This window comes from Antechinus flavipes, chromosome 5, assembly GCF_016432865.1.
Source record: "Antechinus flavipes isolate AdamAnt ecotype Samford, QLD, Australia chromosome 5, AdamAnt_v2, whole genome shotgun sequence".
Taxonomy (NCBI): Eukaryota; Metazoa; Chordata; class Mammalia; order Dasyuromorphia; family Dasyuridae; genus Antechinus; species Antechinus flavipes.
Genome location: NC_067402.1, coordinates 178,609,982 through 178,627,097, shown reverse-complemented (window position 1 = coordinate 178,627,097; position 17,116 = coordinate 178,609,982). Strand labels below are relative to the sequence as shown.

Below are 17,116 nucleotides of genomic sequence, written 5' to 3'. Positions count from 1 at the left end.
TCAGCTGCATGTATTTCTACTATTAGCAAGCAGGTGGCAGACATGCAGTCCCAACCTAACCCTAGCTGTTGCCCATTCTATTCTTATACTAAATCCCTGTCATCACTACAGGAGAGACAGATAAATTGTCAAGCATTTGATCCTCACCTGGCCCTATCCTAGGCACACAGTCAGATTTATATAAAACCCTGTTTTACTTAGAAAAGAATTCTATTCAAAAGGATAGCATTCATTCAAAAGAATTCACTTAGAAAGCATTTTTTAAATTTAATATTGGGGGAACAAGTAAAGACATAGCTTCTGAAAAATCAACCTTATAAACTCAAGGGTGTTATTTAAAAAGGAAGGAAGAAAATATTGAAAGAAAAATGCTATCAAAATAGCAAACTACATTATTTGGAAGTTACATATAGGACTTACATAATCATACTACAGAAAAATTTCCAGAAGTATATAAAAATACCTGAGTTACTAGACAGATAAAGACTGTCTACATATTGTACTTTCACTTCTTTTACATCTCTTTAATCCCTTATAATCCAGCCTTATTATTCTAATAATACACTCCCTAAAAAATTGACCTATTCAATGATTTCTTGTTTCTCTTGACCCTTATGTAGTTTTTGACACTATTAATCATCCCTCTCCTTTTTGATACTCTTTTCTCTCTAGGTTTTCAGGATACCAGTCTGTCCTGGTTTTCCTTTTATCTATCTGACTATAACTTCTATCACCTTTGCTGGATCTTCCTCCAGATAATTCCTTCTAACTATAGATGCTCCACAGGTTCTTTTCCTAAGTTTGCTCTTCTTCCTATACTACTTTACTTGATGATCTCATTAATCTGATTATTTGGATTTGATTTTATCTTTATGTTGGTGATTCTCCCCTTTACCTACTTTGCTTGAACCTATCTGCTCACATACATTCTTGCATCTAGAGCTACTTTTCAGACATCTCAAAATGAATATTCCAATAACATTTTAAACTTAATATAAACCAAAATAGAACTCATTATCTTTCCTCCAAATCTTTTCTCTTATCTACCTTCTCTATTACTGTCAAGGGTAGCACTATCATCCTAGTCTCTTACATTCATATCCTCTGGATCATCCTCAATTTCTCATTATTTATTCCCTCCATGTTCAATCAAATGCTAAGTCTTTTGACTTCATCTTTGTAACATCTTTTGAATACATCTCTTTCTCTTCCCTGAAATCATCAAAATTCTTTTATAGGCCTTTATCACCTCACACTGTGCTATTGCAATAGCTTCCTAGTGGGTCTGTCTGCCTCAGATCTGTCCCCCATCCTAATTAATTCTTTCTCCATTTAGCCAACAATGTGATTTTTCTTAAAATTAAAGTCTTACCATGTGACCCCCTCACTCAATAAATGGCAATAACTCATGACTTTTTTCTTGACTTCTTACACTTACTACCTGCAATACATTCTTGGATCCAGTGATATTGGCCTCCTGCCTGTTCCTCAAACAAGACAATCTTCTCTCTGTTCTAGGTGTTTTTCTGGCTGACCCCATGGTTCAACTGGTCACTCTCTTCATTCCATATACTACTTTCTTTGACTTCCCCTAATTCTAATCTAAAATTCCATTTTCTGAAGGAAGTCTTTCTCAATGCTTCTTAATTCTAGTGTCTTCTCTCTACTAATAATTATATAATTATTCTCAATTTTATGAATATAAAATATAAATATGAATATAAAATAAAAAATATTTTAAAATTAATATGAACATAAAATTTTAAAATGAAAATAAAATAAAATATGAATATGAATAAAATATATTCATCTTGTTTTTACATATTTGTTTGGTTGCTGTCTACTCTATTAGATTGTAAAGTCATTGAGGACATGGACTGATGTTTACCTCTTTTTGTATTCCCAATGATTAGAAGAGTGCCTGAAACTATTTATTGAATAACTGGCTTATTTATTAAAAGATTATATGGCTAAGTCTCCAGAATTTTTCTTTAGAGTAGAAACATATCCCACTCATAATGGAGGAATACAAAATGATTACATAATTCATCTGTTTACATACTTTTTCTGCTTCTGACAAGTTCTTGTATGTAGTCAATTCCATATGTCCTTTAAAAATCTAAATCCAAATAGTCTAAAAGCAGTGACTTGCTAAAAAAGAGTTATCTAAACTTAGGTAGGATTAACCAAGAATGCTTAGCAATTGTCAGAAAGCAATCTTGGGTTTGGGTTTAAAAAACCTTTTATTTTCCCTATATCTTTAGGTCATAAAAATGCTTAACTTTACACACACACACACACACACACACAGAGAGAGAGAGAGAGAGAGAGAGAGAGAGAGAGAGAGAGAGAGAGAGAGAGAGAGACATTTACTATCCCTCACACTTTAACTTTTTTGGAGAGAAAAAATGCTTTCAACTATGAACTCATGAAAAAGAAGAATAAAGTTAACAGTAGCTATTCAGCTTATAAAAATCCCCCAACTAACATATGTCTATATATGTGTATATGAGTGCATTTGAACTATCTAATGCAAATGCTTGTATTCTTAAAAATCAATCCAGAAACAATCAATCAATCAACATTTGCCAGCATGTGCTAAGCCCTGAAAATACAAAAAGAGGCAAAAGTGTCAAGGAACAATCTAATGGGAAAGAAAACAAATGTCTGTTTATATAGAAAGATAGACATAAATATAGATGCATACATATATGCAGAAAGGAAGACAGGCAGATGGGGTTTGGGGGAGGGGAGGAGAAGGAGAGAATGGAAATAAATAGGAGATAATTTAAAGAGGGAAAAATATATGAATCTTAAGATAGATGAATCTTTTATAGAAAGTGGGATTTAAGGAACTTAAAAGTCCATGGAGCTCAGTAATCAGAATGGAGGGGGAAGAGCATTCCAAGTATGGAAAATGATGAGAGACAATATCTTGAACTAGATGAATATAAAAATGAAATAAACAAGAAGTTAAGGAGGTAAATAGATTTTTAGAAAAGTTAAATATGATAGAACTCTGAAAAAAAATTTAATGGGAATAAAAAGGAATATACCTTTTTCTCAGTGGCACAAGATACCCATGCAAAAGTTGACCATATATTAGAGCATATATCAATTAAATTCAGAAAATCAGAAATATCAAATGTACCCTTTTTAGATTATTTAGATAAAATTATGTGTAATATAGGGCCATGTAAAAAGAGACATAGTTAATTGAAAACTAAATAACCTAATACTGAAGAATGAGCAGTTCAAACAACAAATCATAGAAACAATTAATAATTTCATCCAAAAGGGACAATAATGACACAACATATCAAAACTTATGAATGCAGCCAAAGCAGTTTTGAAGGGAAATTTTATATCTCTAAATGCTTACATGAATAAAATAGAGAAAGAAATGATCAATGAATTGGGCATGCAATTAAAAGAGATAGAAAAGGAACAAATAAAAAACCCACAATTAAATACCACATTAGAAATTTTGAAACTCAAAATAGAGATTAATAAAATTGAAAGTAAGAAAATCATTTAACTAATGGATAAAATAAGTTAATTTTGTGATAAAAGTAATAAAATAGATAAACATTTGATTGATTAGAAAAAAGCAAAGAAAACAAAATTGCCAGTATCAAAAATTAAAATGGTGAATTCCCCAACTGTTTTGTAACTATATGTCAATAAATCTAACAATCTAAGTGAAATTGATGAATATTTTCAAAAATGTGAATTGCCCAGATTAATAGGTGAAATAAAATATTTAAATAGCTTCATTTTAGAAATAGAAATTAAACAAGCCATCAATGAACTCCCTAAGAAAAAATTTCTAAAGCCAGATGGATTTATGAGTGAATTCTACCAAACATTTAAAGAACAATTAATTTCAATATTGTATAAAAGATTTGGGAAAATAGACAAAGAAAGAGGCCTGCCAAATTTCTTTTATGACGCAAATATGTTGCTAATACTTAAAGCAGGAAGAGCCAAAGCAAAGAAAAAAAGTTATAGACCAATTTCCTTAATGATATCGATACAAACATTTTAAATAAAATACTAGCAAAAACATTACACAATTTGGTATCAGGATATTTTGACTGATATTTATTCTAGCAAAGCAAGCATGGTTTAGCTTTAGGGAAACTAGCACTCTGGTCCCTCAAACAGAAAAATAAAAAGCAGATATGTTGAATAGCACTGAGAGTTCCTTCAGTGTATACATCTGATTTTCACATTGAAATGTAACATTTTGAAGTTTCCCTAACAAACTTTCTCTAAATAATCTCATAGACAAATATCTATTTGCCTCTCTGTTCTTTGTTACTTATGTGATTAGAACTATTGTCTTTAAAGTAACTTAATAGCTTCTCTCCCAAAAATTCACTTATGAGCTTCTAATAATACAATTGATATTGGGAAGAAAATATTGCTTATGTCCTAGCTGCTATAAGTCATTTAATGATAGGCTTAAGAGTTGGTAATTAATTGATTTAAAAATATCACCACTCCGTCAACTCTGCCTATGAAGCTGTGAAACCTAAGATAAAAGGGCAACTTTACTGAAATACTGGTGACAAGGTTAATATTCTTTTATTAAGATCTTATTCCAAGGTTGAAAATTATGAGTAAGATAAATGTAACACCTATGGAAGTTGAATACATTTTGAGAAAAAAAATCATGGCATATTTTGAGAAAAGTAAATATTATCTTAAATTGATGTATATGAACTTAGAAAAACTTCTGTCTTTTTATTCAACCATGTTTTCTTTTCCATTTTGTCCCCTGAATAGATGTTCATGATAGCCCTGTCATTCAGTTTTATTTGCAAATCACTTGCAGGAATTGTTATGAAAAGTTCTATCACTCACATAGAAAGAAGATTTGGTACAACATCATCTGAGGCTGGTTTAATTGATGGAAGCTTTGAAATGGGTAATTTTATTTCATTAACATCAATATCTAGTCTTAGATATTTAGAAGAAAATTTAACTTCCCATTTCTAACCTCCAACAAATTACTACTATTTCTGTGTCTCTGTCTTCTCATTTCTCTCTCTCTCTCTCTCTCTCTCTCTCTCTCTCTCTCTCTTTTTCTCTCCCTCAGGGTGTGTGTGTGTGTGTGTGTGTGTGTGTGTGTGTGTGTTTCTTCCCATCTTTCCTTCCATTAACCTTTATTGCTACATCAACTAGGTATCTCTATGAATCACCTTACCTAATCTTTCTGCTTGTAATCAAATTCGTATTCTTTGTCTATAATTAAGTCAAATACATATATTGCAAAACCATGGCACAGTGTAGGTAAATGGTGCCATGTAAAATATACTAGACCTGGAATTAGGAAGGTCTGTGTTCAAATTTGGCCTCACTATTACTGGTAGTATGATGCTGAGCAAAATTGGTCTTAATTTCCTTATCTGTAAAATGGAGATAATTTTAGCACCTACTTCCTTTACAGGATTGTTTTAAGGATAAAATGACATATTTATAAAATGCTTTGCAAACTCTAAAACATTATAAAAGCTATTATAACATTATTTCATCAGTTATTAACCTAAAAGTTTTCTAATTTTTCATATTAAAATCACTGAAGCAGATTATATTCTCCAAACACTATACTATTCTTTCTACTACATGTCATATAAAAATTAGCAACTGCTATCTCAAAATTTTATATCATACATAAGCCAGTAACTTCATCCATAGGCACTTACAAGTAGTTATGTTTCATAGGACTCCATTAGAGTTAAATTTAACTCAACAATTATTTTTCACAGAATCAGATTTAAATCTCTGGCAAGTGAATTATAAAGGGTTTATCCATTAAATATATTCATATTTATTCAATCTGTTTAATTTTTGCCAGACATTTGAAATTACTGAGAAGGTACCTCATTCCTAAAAATTAATTAGTCATATGGCATAGTTAATTTGTCACTGGCAATCAGATCTAGGTTGCAGTCAAATTTTTGCCAGGACCAAATTCTGGGACTTCAAGTAATATTTAAATTCTGTTGAATGTCTTCAATTATAAGCTAAAGGTCTTGGTCAAGATGACATGTAAAGAGAGTTCCAGCTCTAGAATTCTAGGAATTTATACTACTCTGGTTTAACTCCTATATTATTATTGTCTACTTCATTTTTTTCTTGTCTTTAACTGCAGACTTTCTTTATCAGTTGTTGCTTACTTATTCTAAAAGAATATAAATGTCTAGTGCTTCACCAATCTAGATAACACTTGATTTTCATCTTCATATTACAATCACCAGCTATACATCTCTATTTCAATGTCTCATTCTATGTGAAACACATGTTCAACTAAAGACTCATACACTAAATGAAAATTTGCTCTTCAAAATCATTCTTTCTTCTTCCTATATTCTCTATTTCTGTCAGTGATACATTGATTATATAACAGAATATAATACCTCAAGGTTCAGAATAATATATGCTATACTAAGTATTTGGAACAAAGCAAATGAATTTCTTATTTTACAAAATAAATCTTATAAAGTTTTATGTCTTTATAAATGTTTCAGTGTATAATATGTCTTATCTTTCCAGTAATCACATTTTACATGATTTTGTAGTGAGATTATGTTACATAGTCTTCAATTTTTAATTACAAAATTGTATTTTTATAATATCAGATATCAGGTATGCTTTTGACAAACAGACCACTTTTTTCTAAACTTAACCTTGATTACAGCTCATAGATTTTTCAAATGATTATAAATCATATGAATTCTCAGTCCACTGAAAATGGATGTGACAGCATTCCATTTCCATTTAGAAATCTGTGATTTTTCTAAATAATTATAATTCTCGGTATATCAATATACTTTTTAGAGTCTATCACTCTTTTAATAGGGACAAAAATTTCAGGAACACTGGATACTTTATAGTATGATGACTATCCTCAGATCTTAAGGCTTCATTGAACTTCCAATTTTTTTATATAGCCACAAATACAAATGTGAGTTTTACTAGAAAAAAATTTTTTTATCAATATTCAATACTTCAGCATTTATCATTTTTGGCCTATGATTAGCATTTTTTTTCCTTCATAGCAATGGTTAAAAGCCTTTTTTTGTCTTTTAAAAATTGTTCTTCTGGTTGTTTTTCTTACTTTAAGAAAACTATATTATCTTATACAGGAGATAGCAATAATTTCTCCAGTTATCAAATCCCAAGGAGCTCTTTCAACCAGTTGTCCGATTGGGGCTTTATTTTTAAATTTTCAACTACACTTTCCTTTTGCTTTGGTGCTATTAATCCTGTGGATTTTTCCATAATAAATTTACCAAGAATATTTGTCTATCCTTGCATTATGAGCTATTTTTTGCTTGGGATAGCTTGTTCATTTCCAGTCAGTTAAATCATTTGATCACCATAAATAACAGGTCACATTCCTTCTCACCCTTTTAATGAATCTTTCCTGATTTTCTTTTCTCTTTTCTCTCCAAATAAAACCTATTACACTTTTAATATCCAACTTAAGTCTCACCTCCTCCATTAATCCTTCATTAACTATTCTTTCTCTTACTTGGATTCTATTATAATCTTATTTTTGTACTTAGGACCACACGATACACCATTTTAAAATATTTCATATATATGCATTTGGTATCCTCAGATTCTAAATTCTTTGAGAACAGAGATATTACCTGTAATACTTTGTTTTTCATTTGTTCTTCCTTCAGTGACTACTAAATACAATGACCTCATATAACAAGTGGTCAAGTTATCCTGTACTTAGAAAATTAAATTATACTCAAATGTAATTTTTCTTCTTCCAGGCAATTTACTATTTCTAACACTGGTAAGTCATTTTGGATCCAAATCACACATTCCACGAATAATTGGAACTGGGTGTTTCATTATGGGAATTGGAAGTATTTTAACTTGCTCACCTCACTTTTTCATGGGATAGTAAGTATTTAATAGTTGTTATTGTTATTGGTATTGTTCAGTTGTTTCAATTATGTCTGCCTCTTCATGACTCCGATCGGTATTTTCTTAGAAAAGATAATGGAGTAGTTTGACATTGCTTTCTCCAGTTCATTTTACTTCTCTAAATATTAAACAATAATTATTTAAATATATTGCAATAAAGTTCTAAATTCTCAGACTTGTTATAAAACAATCTCTCATTCAGTAGGTTCTCTAAGTTCTCTAAAATGTGAGGTAAACTTTCCTCATATATTGTATAAGTAACAGCTATGAACAGCAACAAAAAAAAGACTTGAGAAACCACAAGAAATTGAATTAAAAGTTTATAAATTTTCATCTAATGTATATTTGATGTCTGTGTCTATGAATTCAGTAATACCAATAGAATTTGTCATTCAGGTAAGGATAAAAAAGCATTCATTGAGGAGTTTAATTGGCAATTAACCAAATGAACATTTTGCTTGTATTAGAGAGAAATAGTAATGTAGGTGAGATTGTTGGATAATTTCTAAGATTACTGCCATATCTAATATTCTATGTATAAAATTGAAACATCTATGGTGACAATTTCACATTTTCTTCAATGTAGATTTTGGAGAATACATTTAAATCTGGGATTGCAATATGTAGAGATTAACCATTTATTATTCATTATTACTTGCCAGGAGGCATGCTAGTATATATAGTATATATATAGTATATAAAAATAAAGAAATAAAAATAAATTAAAGAGTTCCTGGCCCCAAGGAGCTTACATTCTATTATGGGGAAACAACATGTACAAATATAAATAATGCAGAATAAGTTCAATATAATTACACAATAGTTTGGGAGTCAGACCATTAGCAGTAGAGGGATCAGCAAAGGCATTATGTTCACATTGATGTTTGAGTTATAAGTTAAACTGAATGAAAAATTCTTTAAGATGGATAGGAGAGGTGATGCTTTCCAGATATAGAAGAGAGCCCAGAAAAGGGGATATAGTGCCATCTATGAAGAAAAGTTTACAAGATTAGAAAGACAGATTCAAACCAAGTTCTAAAAGATTATGAAAATCAAACATAAGAGTGTATAGTTTATCCCAAAAGTCTAGGAGTTTATTGGATAAAGAAATGACAGTTGTTTGAAGAATGGATTGGTAAGGGAAAAGATGAAGCAGTAAAAATCAAATAGGAAATCATTGCAATAACTACATCACTCATGAGATCCTGAACTAAGATGGTAGCTCAGTGAGTTAAAAAATGGTTACAGAAATAAAAATAGCTAGATTTTATAATTTATTAAATATAATAACTAGAAATTTACATAGCACTTTAAGGTATGCAGAGTACTTTACATGTTAACTCATTTGATCATCACAATAACCCTGTGAGTTATTATAATTTATATTTTTGTAGATGAGGTAACTGAAGCTCAGATTAAGTTTTAAATGACCTACCTAGGAACAAATAGCTACAAAGATTCTGAGTCATGCATCAAACAATTTTCATTTAAAGTATAACAGTCTCTCAACTATGCTAGAATATGTGGGGAAAGGAAGTGAGGAGTCATCGATAACATTATGAATCTGAAAGATTCAAAGAATGATGCCTCAACAGAAATAAGGAAGTTCATCAGAGGGAAGTTTTTGAGAAAAGTTAATGCTTTTTATTTTGAATTTGAGGTGCCTTGGTGACATTCAGTTTGAAATATCCAATAGAAAGTTAATAATGGAGAGCTGGATTTGAGCAGAGAATGAACATTTTTATCTATATACCTTTGGTATATAGATGACAAACATATCATTAGTATTTAGAAGTTATAACTGATGTGTAGCATATTTTAAATAGGATTACCCTTCTGTTCATGCTATTTTATTTAATAATTAATTAATTCTCATCTTGTATTCTAAAGAAATCAAAAACTATCTTACATTTCTTTATAAACTGCTCCAAGACTATATAGTTAATTTAATAATTTAGAGAAGCCAGTTTTCCTACAAGCTTTTGCTCATCTATCCACACATAGGAGGTTTAGAATAACACAGATTAAGAAAAATATGAGTTATTAAATATGTATGATATTTATTTACAGTTTAAAACAATAAAACAAAGGTGTCAATCATTATAATGTAACAGAAGAATGATTATATTAAGATTTAAAGATAATCTTAATATAATCATTCTTCTAACTGTTCACTCTATAAACAAAGTCTTATAATTAAGCTCTCTTGAGATGTTTTAATCACTTTGCCCTTGACAATTAAAACTCTCTGTTTCTCAAAAAACAAAATCTTTTAGTCCCTTCTCTTTGTCCTTAAATAGTGTCTTTCTCCATCCAAAACAATTCAAACAGATTCAAGAATGAAAATTAATCTTCCACTTTCATCATATACTGCTCACAAATGATAGATAAATTGTTAATTCTCCAAGATTCCATTCCCTCCTACAGATCTGTTAACAGTATCTATAAACTGTGTGCAGGATTATTGAAAGTGGAGACACAAACCCTTGGAAGTCGATGATAGTATAAAGAGGAAAATTATAGGAAGAGAAAAAAAAAGAAATATATGGATGATCACATAGGGAGAATCATACAATTAAAAAGAAAAGCTGGAAAGAATAGTTCCATGAAAACTCAAAATAGAGAATATCCAAGAAGAGTGATCAACAGGATCAAAGTCAGATAGACCAACATAGAAGAAGATTGGGGGGAAACATCCAGATTCATCATTTAAGAGATGTTTACTAATTCTGGGAAAAGTAGCTTAATGAGTGAAGTCCACACATTATTTATTTAAAAATGAATGAGAAGAGAGAAACTGAAGACACAAATTATACACAGCTCCTTCTAGGAATCTGTTTGGATAAAAAGAAGAGAGACATAGAAGTAGACCTCAAAAGGATGGTGCGAGGTCCAATGAACTGTTTTTGTTTGTTGGTTGGTTGGTTTTATAATGGGACAGATATGGTCATATTTAAAGATAATATAAAGGATTCAAATGATAAAAGTTGAACATTTTAGAAATTAGAGATGAGTATAAAAGAGAGTAAGTGCAATGTAATATTTGATTTCTTTTAACATAGTATTTAAACTTCACTCTGAACTCTATAACTTCCTTTAAGTGAAAAGGGATTAATGAATAAATATTTTTTGAGGGTGAAAATAGCCAAACCTACCAAGACTTAAATTAATAAAAAAATAAAGTTGTTTGCTTTTTCTTTTGGATGCAGCCCTCTACATAAATATGATAGAAAGCTTTTGACCAAAACATTTTACTCAGAGACTCTAAATACAGAAAAAGTAAACTTAAATTGAAAGACATATCTCATATTCCATTCTTGTTTCAATAGATACTAGAAGGTATTATCAACGAAATCTGAGGAGTGTCTCTTTCAAGACTCAGAGCATGGTTCCAGACTACATATATGTGTGTGCATATGTGAGATGCATATATATTACCTGGCTGATAAGTTTATTCAAAAGTTAAACACTGTCTTGTATTAAACAAAATGAGGTATTGTTCTAGGGGAGATAGTTATTACATTGCATGATATAAATTATGTAAAAATAAGGATGCATCTGTTAGGTGACTTGAAGATTTCAAGGGCCACAGGCAATCATTCTAAAATTTTTATTGATAGCAAATCTAGTTTTATAAGATAAATATAAAATGTGTGCTCACCACCATCTCACTTCCATTACAATTCTTCTCATAGATCCTTCATATTATTGAGGGAAATAAAGTCAAACATGTTTTTTAGATGATGAGAATTGACAAAATTCAAGATATTGGTGACTTCCTTCCTACTTCACAATTACCTTATCCATACTTTGTATAGATTTTCATATACTTAAGTGTACTTATGTGTACATGTTGCCTTCCCAAATGGAATGAAAAATAATTGAGGACAGGAATTATTTCAATTTTGTCTTCATATTCCCAAAACTGACATGTAGTTGGCCTTAACAAACTTGTGTTAATTAATTGAGTAAAATACCCATTAATTATTCTTGCTGTCATTCTGAATACTCTCTGCTGTGAACTCTTGAACAGAAGATATGAAGTATAGTTGGCCTGTACCAAGTATGTACTTTGCCTTTTCTTTCTATGGTTTTGCATCTTTTTGTTTATTTTAAAATCCACTCAGGACAACTGCCCCATGATCACTAAATCACTATGATTTGCCTTTCTGGTCAGATTAATTTTAAATGAGAAACAACATATTTCCTATAATAAGTCTTTGATCCCACTTTCATATATTCCAAGTAGAATATGTATATTCACACAAAACATAAACACAATAGAAACTGAAATTTTTCATTCTTTTAACAGAGTGTAAGTATTTCTTTTAGCCTTTGGTTGTTGGTTCTATTTGGAAAATATTAGATTGTTATTGCTAACAATCTAATGCATTATTACCTATTTACTAAAAACAGTATATTATAAAGCTGGTCTGTAGATAATGGCATATAAAATATGAATGACTTATTTAGCAATACTTACTTTAATATTCCAATTATATTATTATAGTTACAGATATGACTCAACATTAAGTGTTAAGGCACTTGAGAATTCAACAGGAATCTACACTCCTTGCTCAACTGATCTCAATTCAACAGGCTATAGCAAATCATCTGCACTATTAAAATCAAGTAAGAATTAATGATAAATAATGTAAAAACAATTAGAAAAATGCTTCAATGAAAATTTACCTTTCTCCGAAGGTAAATTATTTAGTTGACTATGAAGAGACATCTGACACCTAACTGAATTAATAAAATTAAACAGAACAATAACATAGGTGCTTAAGTATATTATGCTAACAAACCAAACTTCTTATTTTAAAGGTTGCAAAAATGAATCTGGTTTACCCATGTGGATATATGTGCTTATGGGAAACATGTTACGTGGGATTGGGGAAAGCCCAATTACACCCCTGGGAATCACCTACATTGATAATTTTGCTGAAGAAGGACATTCTACTTTTTACATAGGTAATGTACATTTATGATCCTTAGCCACATTATATTCTTTGACTTTATTCCTGTCTTACAGGGGCAAATTATCAAATGATTCATTGGAAATTACTATTGTGATTAGCTCATTTCAATTCAGCTTTGGAAAAGACAGCTTTCCTCTTACTTTAGTCCCTAATACCTGGTCTCCTAAAAATAGCACATGAATCCTTTTTTTTTTTAAAGAAGAGGAATATTTAAAGTATTTTACTATTTAAAAAGATGAAGAACCATTTAGGTAGTTAAAATATTGAAAAGCAAAATTATACAAAGTGCAACTATCAATTTTTCCCATATGCATAACTATTAAAAAGAATATTCTTCATGAATTCTACTTTACCTTCTTCCCTGACCCATCTTCTTTATTTTATATAGGATCAATATATGGACTGGACATTTGATACAGTTCTAAGTTTTAGTTGATGGAGATTTCATTGGGCTCATAGCTTTTCTCTAACTGTAGATATGGCTATGAAAATCCCAAAACTAAATGAGAATATTTTTTCTTTCATATTAAGACACCAAGTTTCAATCTTCTCACACTAACTTCTGACAATCAACTACAAGCACTTCCTAGAATTTTGATGACAGAGATACAGGATCTCATTCTTAACTGGACCCTATTAAAGCAAATCTCTAGGCAGTTTGTTAATAGGTGACTCTGCCTATTGAGAACTAATTGTCTCTCATAATTACTATTGTAGACTTGTCCCTAAACTCAATACTTCCTAAAGACCATTTAAGTCCCAGACCATAGGATGAAAATAGTATCCTCAAGATTTAATGGAATTTTGACATACCTTCCCTTGCATTTTTCATCTCCAGTATTCACATCACCGTTCAGAGACTAAATAACGCTAGTATACTCTTCCACCTATAAGAGGTTGGGAGAAGTTATCTTGAATTAGAATGTTTAAAAGTAATTATTGTTTTAAATCTGTTCTATCATAATTGCCCTCATAATAACATTGCATTGATGTGTTCTTTTGGTGAAAAAGGAATTTTAATAGTGTTTTATTTTTACCAATCACATGTAAAAACAATTTTAACATTCTTTTTTTTTTTAAGTTTTAAGTTCTAAATTATATCCCTCCTTCTCTCTCCTCTCCTCACCCCTTCCAGAGGTGTTAAGGAAGGAGAAAGAGAGAGAGAGACAGAGAGAGAGAGAGAGAGAGAACATTATGAGTTCCATTTCTGGAGTTGGAGATTATTTTCCATTATCACTTCTATGAGTCTTAGATCATTATATTGCTGAGAATATATAAGTCATTTACAATTCATCATACAATGTTGATGTTTGTGTACAATAGTATTCTAGTTTTGCTTACCTCAAACTATATCAGTTCAGGTAAATCTTTCCAAGTTTTTTTCTGAAATTGTCCTGCTCATCATTCCTGCTCATCATTTCTTATAGCACAATAATATTCCATTACAACCATATGTTTGACCATTCCCCAATTTATGGGAATTCCCTGAATTTTCAAATCTTAGCCACTAAGAAAATATCTGCTATAAATATTTTTGAACAAATATAGGTTATTTTCCCTTTTCTTTTATCTCTTAAGAATATAGACCTAGTGGCATCTCACAATTTAAAATCCTTTAGGCACAGTTCTAAATTGCTCTACAGAAAGGTTGGATCAGTTTACAATTTTACCAACAATGCATTAGTGTTCTAGTTTTCTTACAATGCTCAAAAACTTATCTTTCTTTTCTATCATACAAACCACTCTGAAAGTTGTTTTAATTTGCATTTTCCTAATCAATAGTGATTTAGGGACATTTTCACATAACTAGTTTTAATTTCTTTGTCTGAAAACTCCTGTTCATATCTTTTCCCTTTATCAATTGGGATTTGATTTGTATGCTTATAAATATAATTCAGTTCTCTGTTTATTTGAGAATTGAAACCTTTATCAAACATTTTTACTGTAAAAAAATTTTTCCAGTTGTCTTTCCTTCTAATGTAGCTGCATTGGCTTTGTTCATGTAAACAACTTCTTTTCATTTTATATGTTATAATGCTCTCTATATCTTCTTTGGTCTTAAATTTTATCTTATCCCTAGATATGACAAACTATTCCATGCTCTCCTAATTTCCTTATGATATTACCCTTTATATTTAAATCATGTCCCAATTTTGACCTTATTTTGGTGATATATTGGCCTATACCTCAGTTCTGCCACCCTGTTTTTTTTTTTTTTTTTACAAAAATATGACTTTTGTCTTGCCCAAGAAAGAACTGTTTTAAAGATACTTATTTCTCCAGTGGATGATCATATAGTTTTTCATTTGTAAACAATAGCATACTAAACAAAAAAGCAAAATTGTGGTGGGTTTTTTTAATAATGATAATTATTTCTATAAATTTTTTCAGGTATTTTGCATTCATTATCAATGTTTGGCCCTCTATTTGGTTTTCTCCTGGGATCATTATGTGCAAAACTGTATGTGGATATTGGATATGTGGACTTAAGTAAGTGCAAAATCAATTTATAGAATATTATTGATTGATCATCATCCTTCTAAGGAATTTATTTTCTTGTCTCATATAACAATATTGTGATATAAGATAGATAGATAGATAGATACATATATATGATAATATGTTTTTCCTTTTTTACAAATTGGTAAAACATGACAACTAGTATCAAAAATAAGTTTTGTGCTATGTACATAATTCTAACAGTGCCAATTAAAATGAATACATTTATGTAATTATTTGAGTGCTTTTTATATATGATCCATTAACTAATTTGGACAGTTTCTCCTAGCATGAACCCACCAAGAATTTGTTGGAATAAACCCTAATTTTGGAAAAACACTGTATGAAAGGAAAAATCAATGTGAAGTTATTAATTTGGAGGTTGACAAGATGCCCCAAATATTTTACTTCATTTGGAACTAGTTTGAGCAATTTCATCTAATTCAAACTGAAATATGTATCCACACTAGGAGACTAAAATTATTTTGAGAATTTTTATCACCCAATGCACTTTTTGTGTGCTTTTTGGTTAACTAATAGCTGCATCTTATAGATGTATTTTTTTATTTTTAGGGGTACTGTGAAGAGTAGCCTTCAAAGGCCAAGAAAAAACAGGAGACATCTCCAAAGTACTACATAGGTAGAATTATTTGTATATCTGTTCCCTCCGAGGCTCTTTATTTAATCACTTCATTTATAATTGTCTCTAACAGAATTCTACTTAGACTGTGTAGTGATGACTCCTAACCAAGTCCTCAAATTTAGGATTAACAGCCAGAATCCTTGGAATAGAACTTCCCTCCCAAAGGTCACAATCTAAACTGTTTCCTCATAGACAGGTTCCACAGGGTGTCTCTGCATAAGAGCCTCAGCAAGGTTGCTTTTGATACCGACTTCCCTAAAACACTGTAAAAAATAGTTGAAACAAAAGAAATATTTTTTAAAGTTAATTATAAAATTTTAGACAAAAATGAGCTTGTTGATGAACCTTCGCATCTGTTGACTTCATAATGGTGAAATCCAAAACTTTACCACATCCAAAAAAATCATTTGCTATTCCAAAAGCAATCTAGTTTGTTTTTTGTTGCTCTACAAACAAATACACCTTCCCCTCCAAAAATAATGATAACTAATCATTGATCAAGTTGTTTTAGGTATATTTTGTTTAATTGTTCATTGGTGATTAAATTGATCAAGGATCTCGATCACCTTCAATTCATTTAATTCATTTCAATAAATTCAACAAATATTCTTGGGCAACTACCATGTACATAACACAAGAGAATGGGAAAAATACAAAGGTGAATTAAAATATTGACTTTGTGGACATTATAATGAAGTTGCAATAAAAATGATCCTCATGACTATTTTTCTGTGAAGCTGGTCCTTAGAAAGCAGGGAAATAGTTCTTCAAGAAATTCTTACTAGAAGACCTTCCAGCACAGTAGAATCCACCAGAGATGGTATGTGCCACAATAATAAGTAGAACAAAACTAAATCTGTCTGTCTGATATGATGTGAACCAGTCTTCAAATTGATATGGTATAGAATCAAGTTGTCATTCCAGAGCCAATTAGTGTCCTTCCCTCATAGTAAAAACTTCATTCTTCCCTAAGAACAGGTCAAGCATATAATGAGATCATAAACTATTAGTTTTTGATTAGTTTGTAATCTAATCTATT

At 30.4% G+C, this 17,116-nt stretch overlaps 1 protein-coding gene across 1 annotated transcript in view; it reads left to right on the top strand.

Moving 5' to 3' along the window:
* Window positions 1-4,791: 4,791 nt before the first annotated feature.
* Window positions 4,792-17,116, top strand: part of LOC127564111 (solute carrier organic anion transporter family member 1B1-like) — a 48,847-nt gene continuing 36,522 nt past the window's right edge. Inside the window, exons 1-5 of the mRNA XM_052000425.1 lie at window positions 4,792-4,933; window positions 7,797-7,929; window positions 12,464-12,585; window positions 12,781-12,927; window positions 15,327-15,425. Of these exons, the coding sequence (XP_051856385.1) occupies window positions 4,792-4,933; window positions 7,797-7,929; window positions 12,464-12,585; window positions 12,781-12,927; window positions 15,327-15,425 (643 nt within the window). The remainder of the gene's footprint in view (window positions 4,934-7,796; window positions 7,930-12,463; window positions 12,586-12,780; window positions 12,928-15,326; window positions 15,426-17,116) is intronic.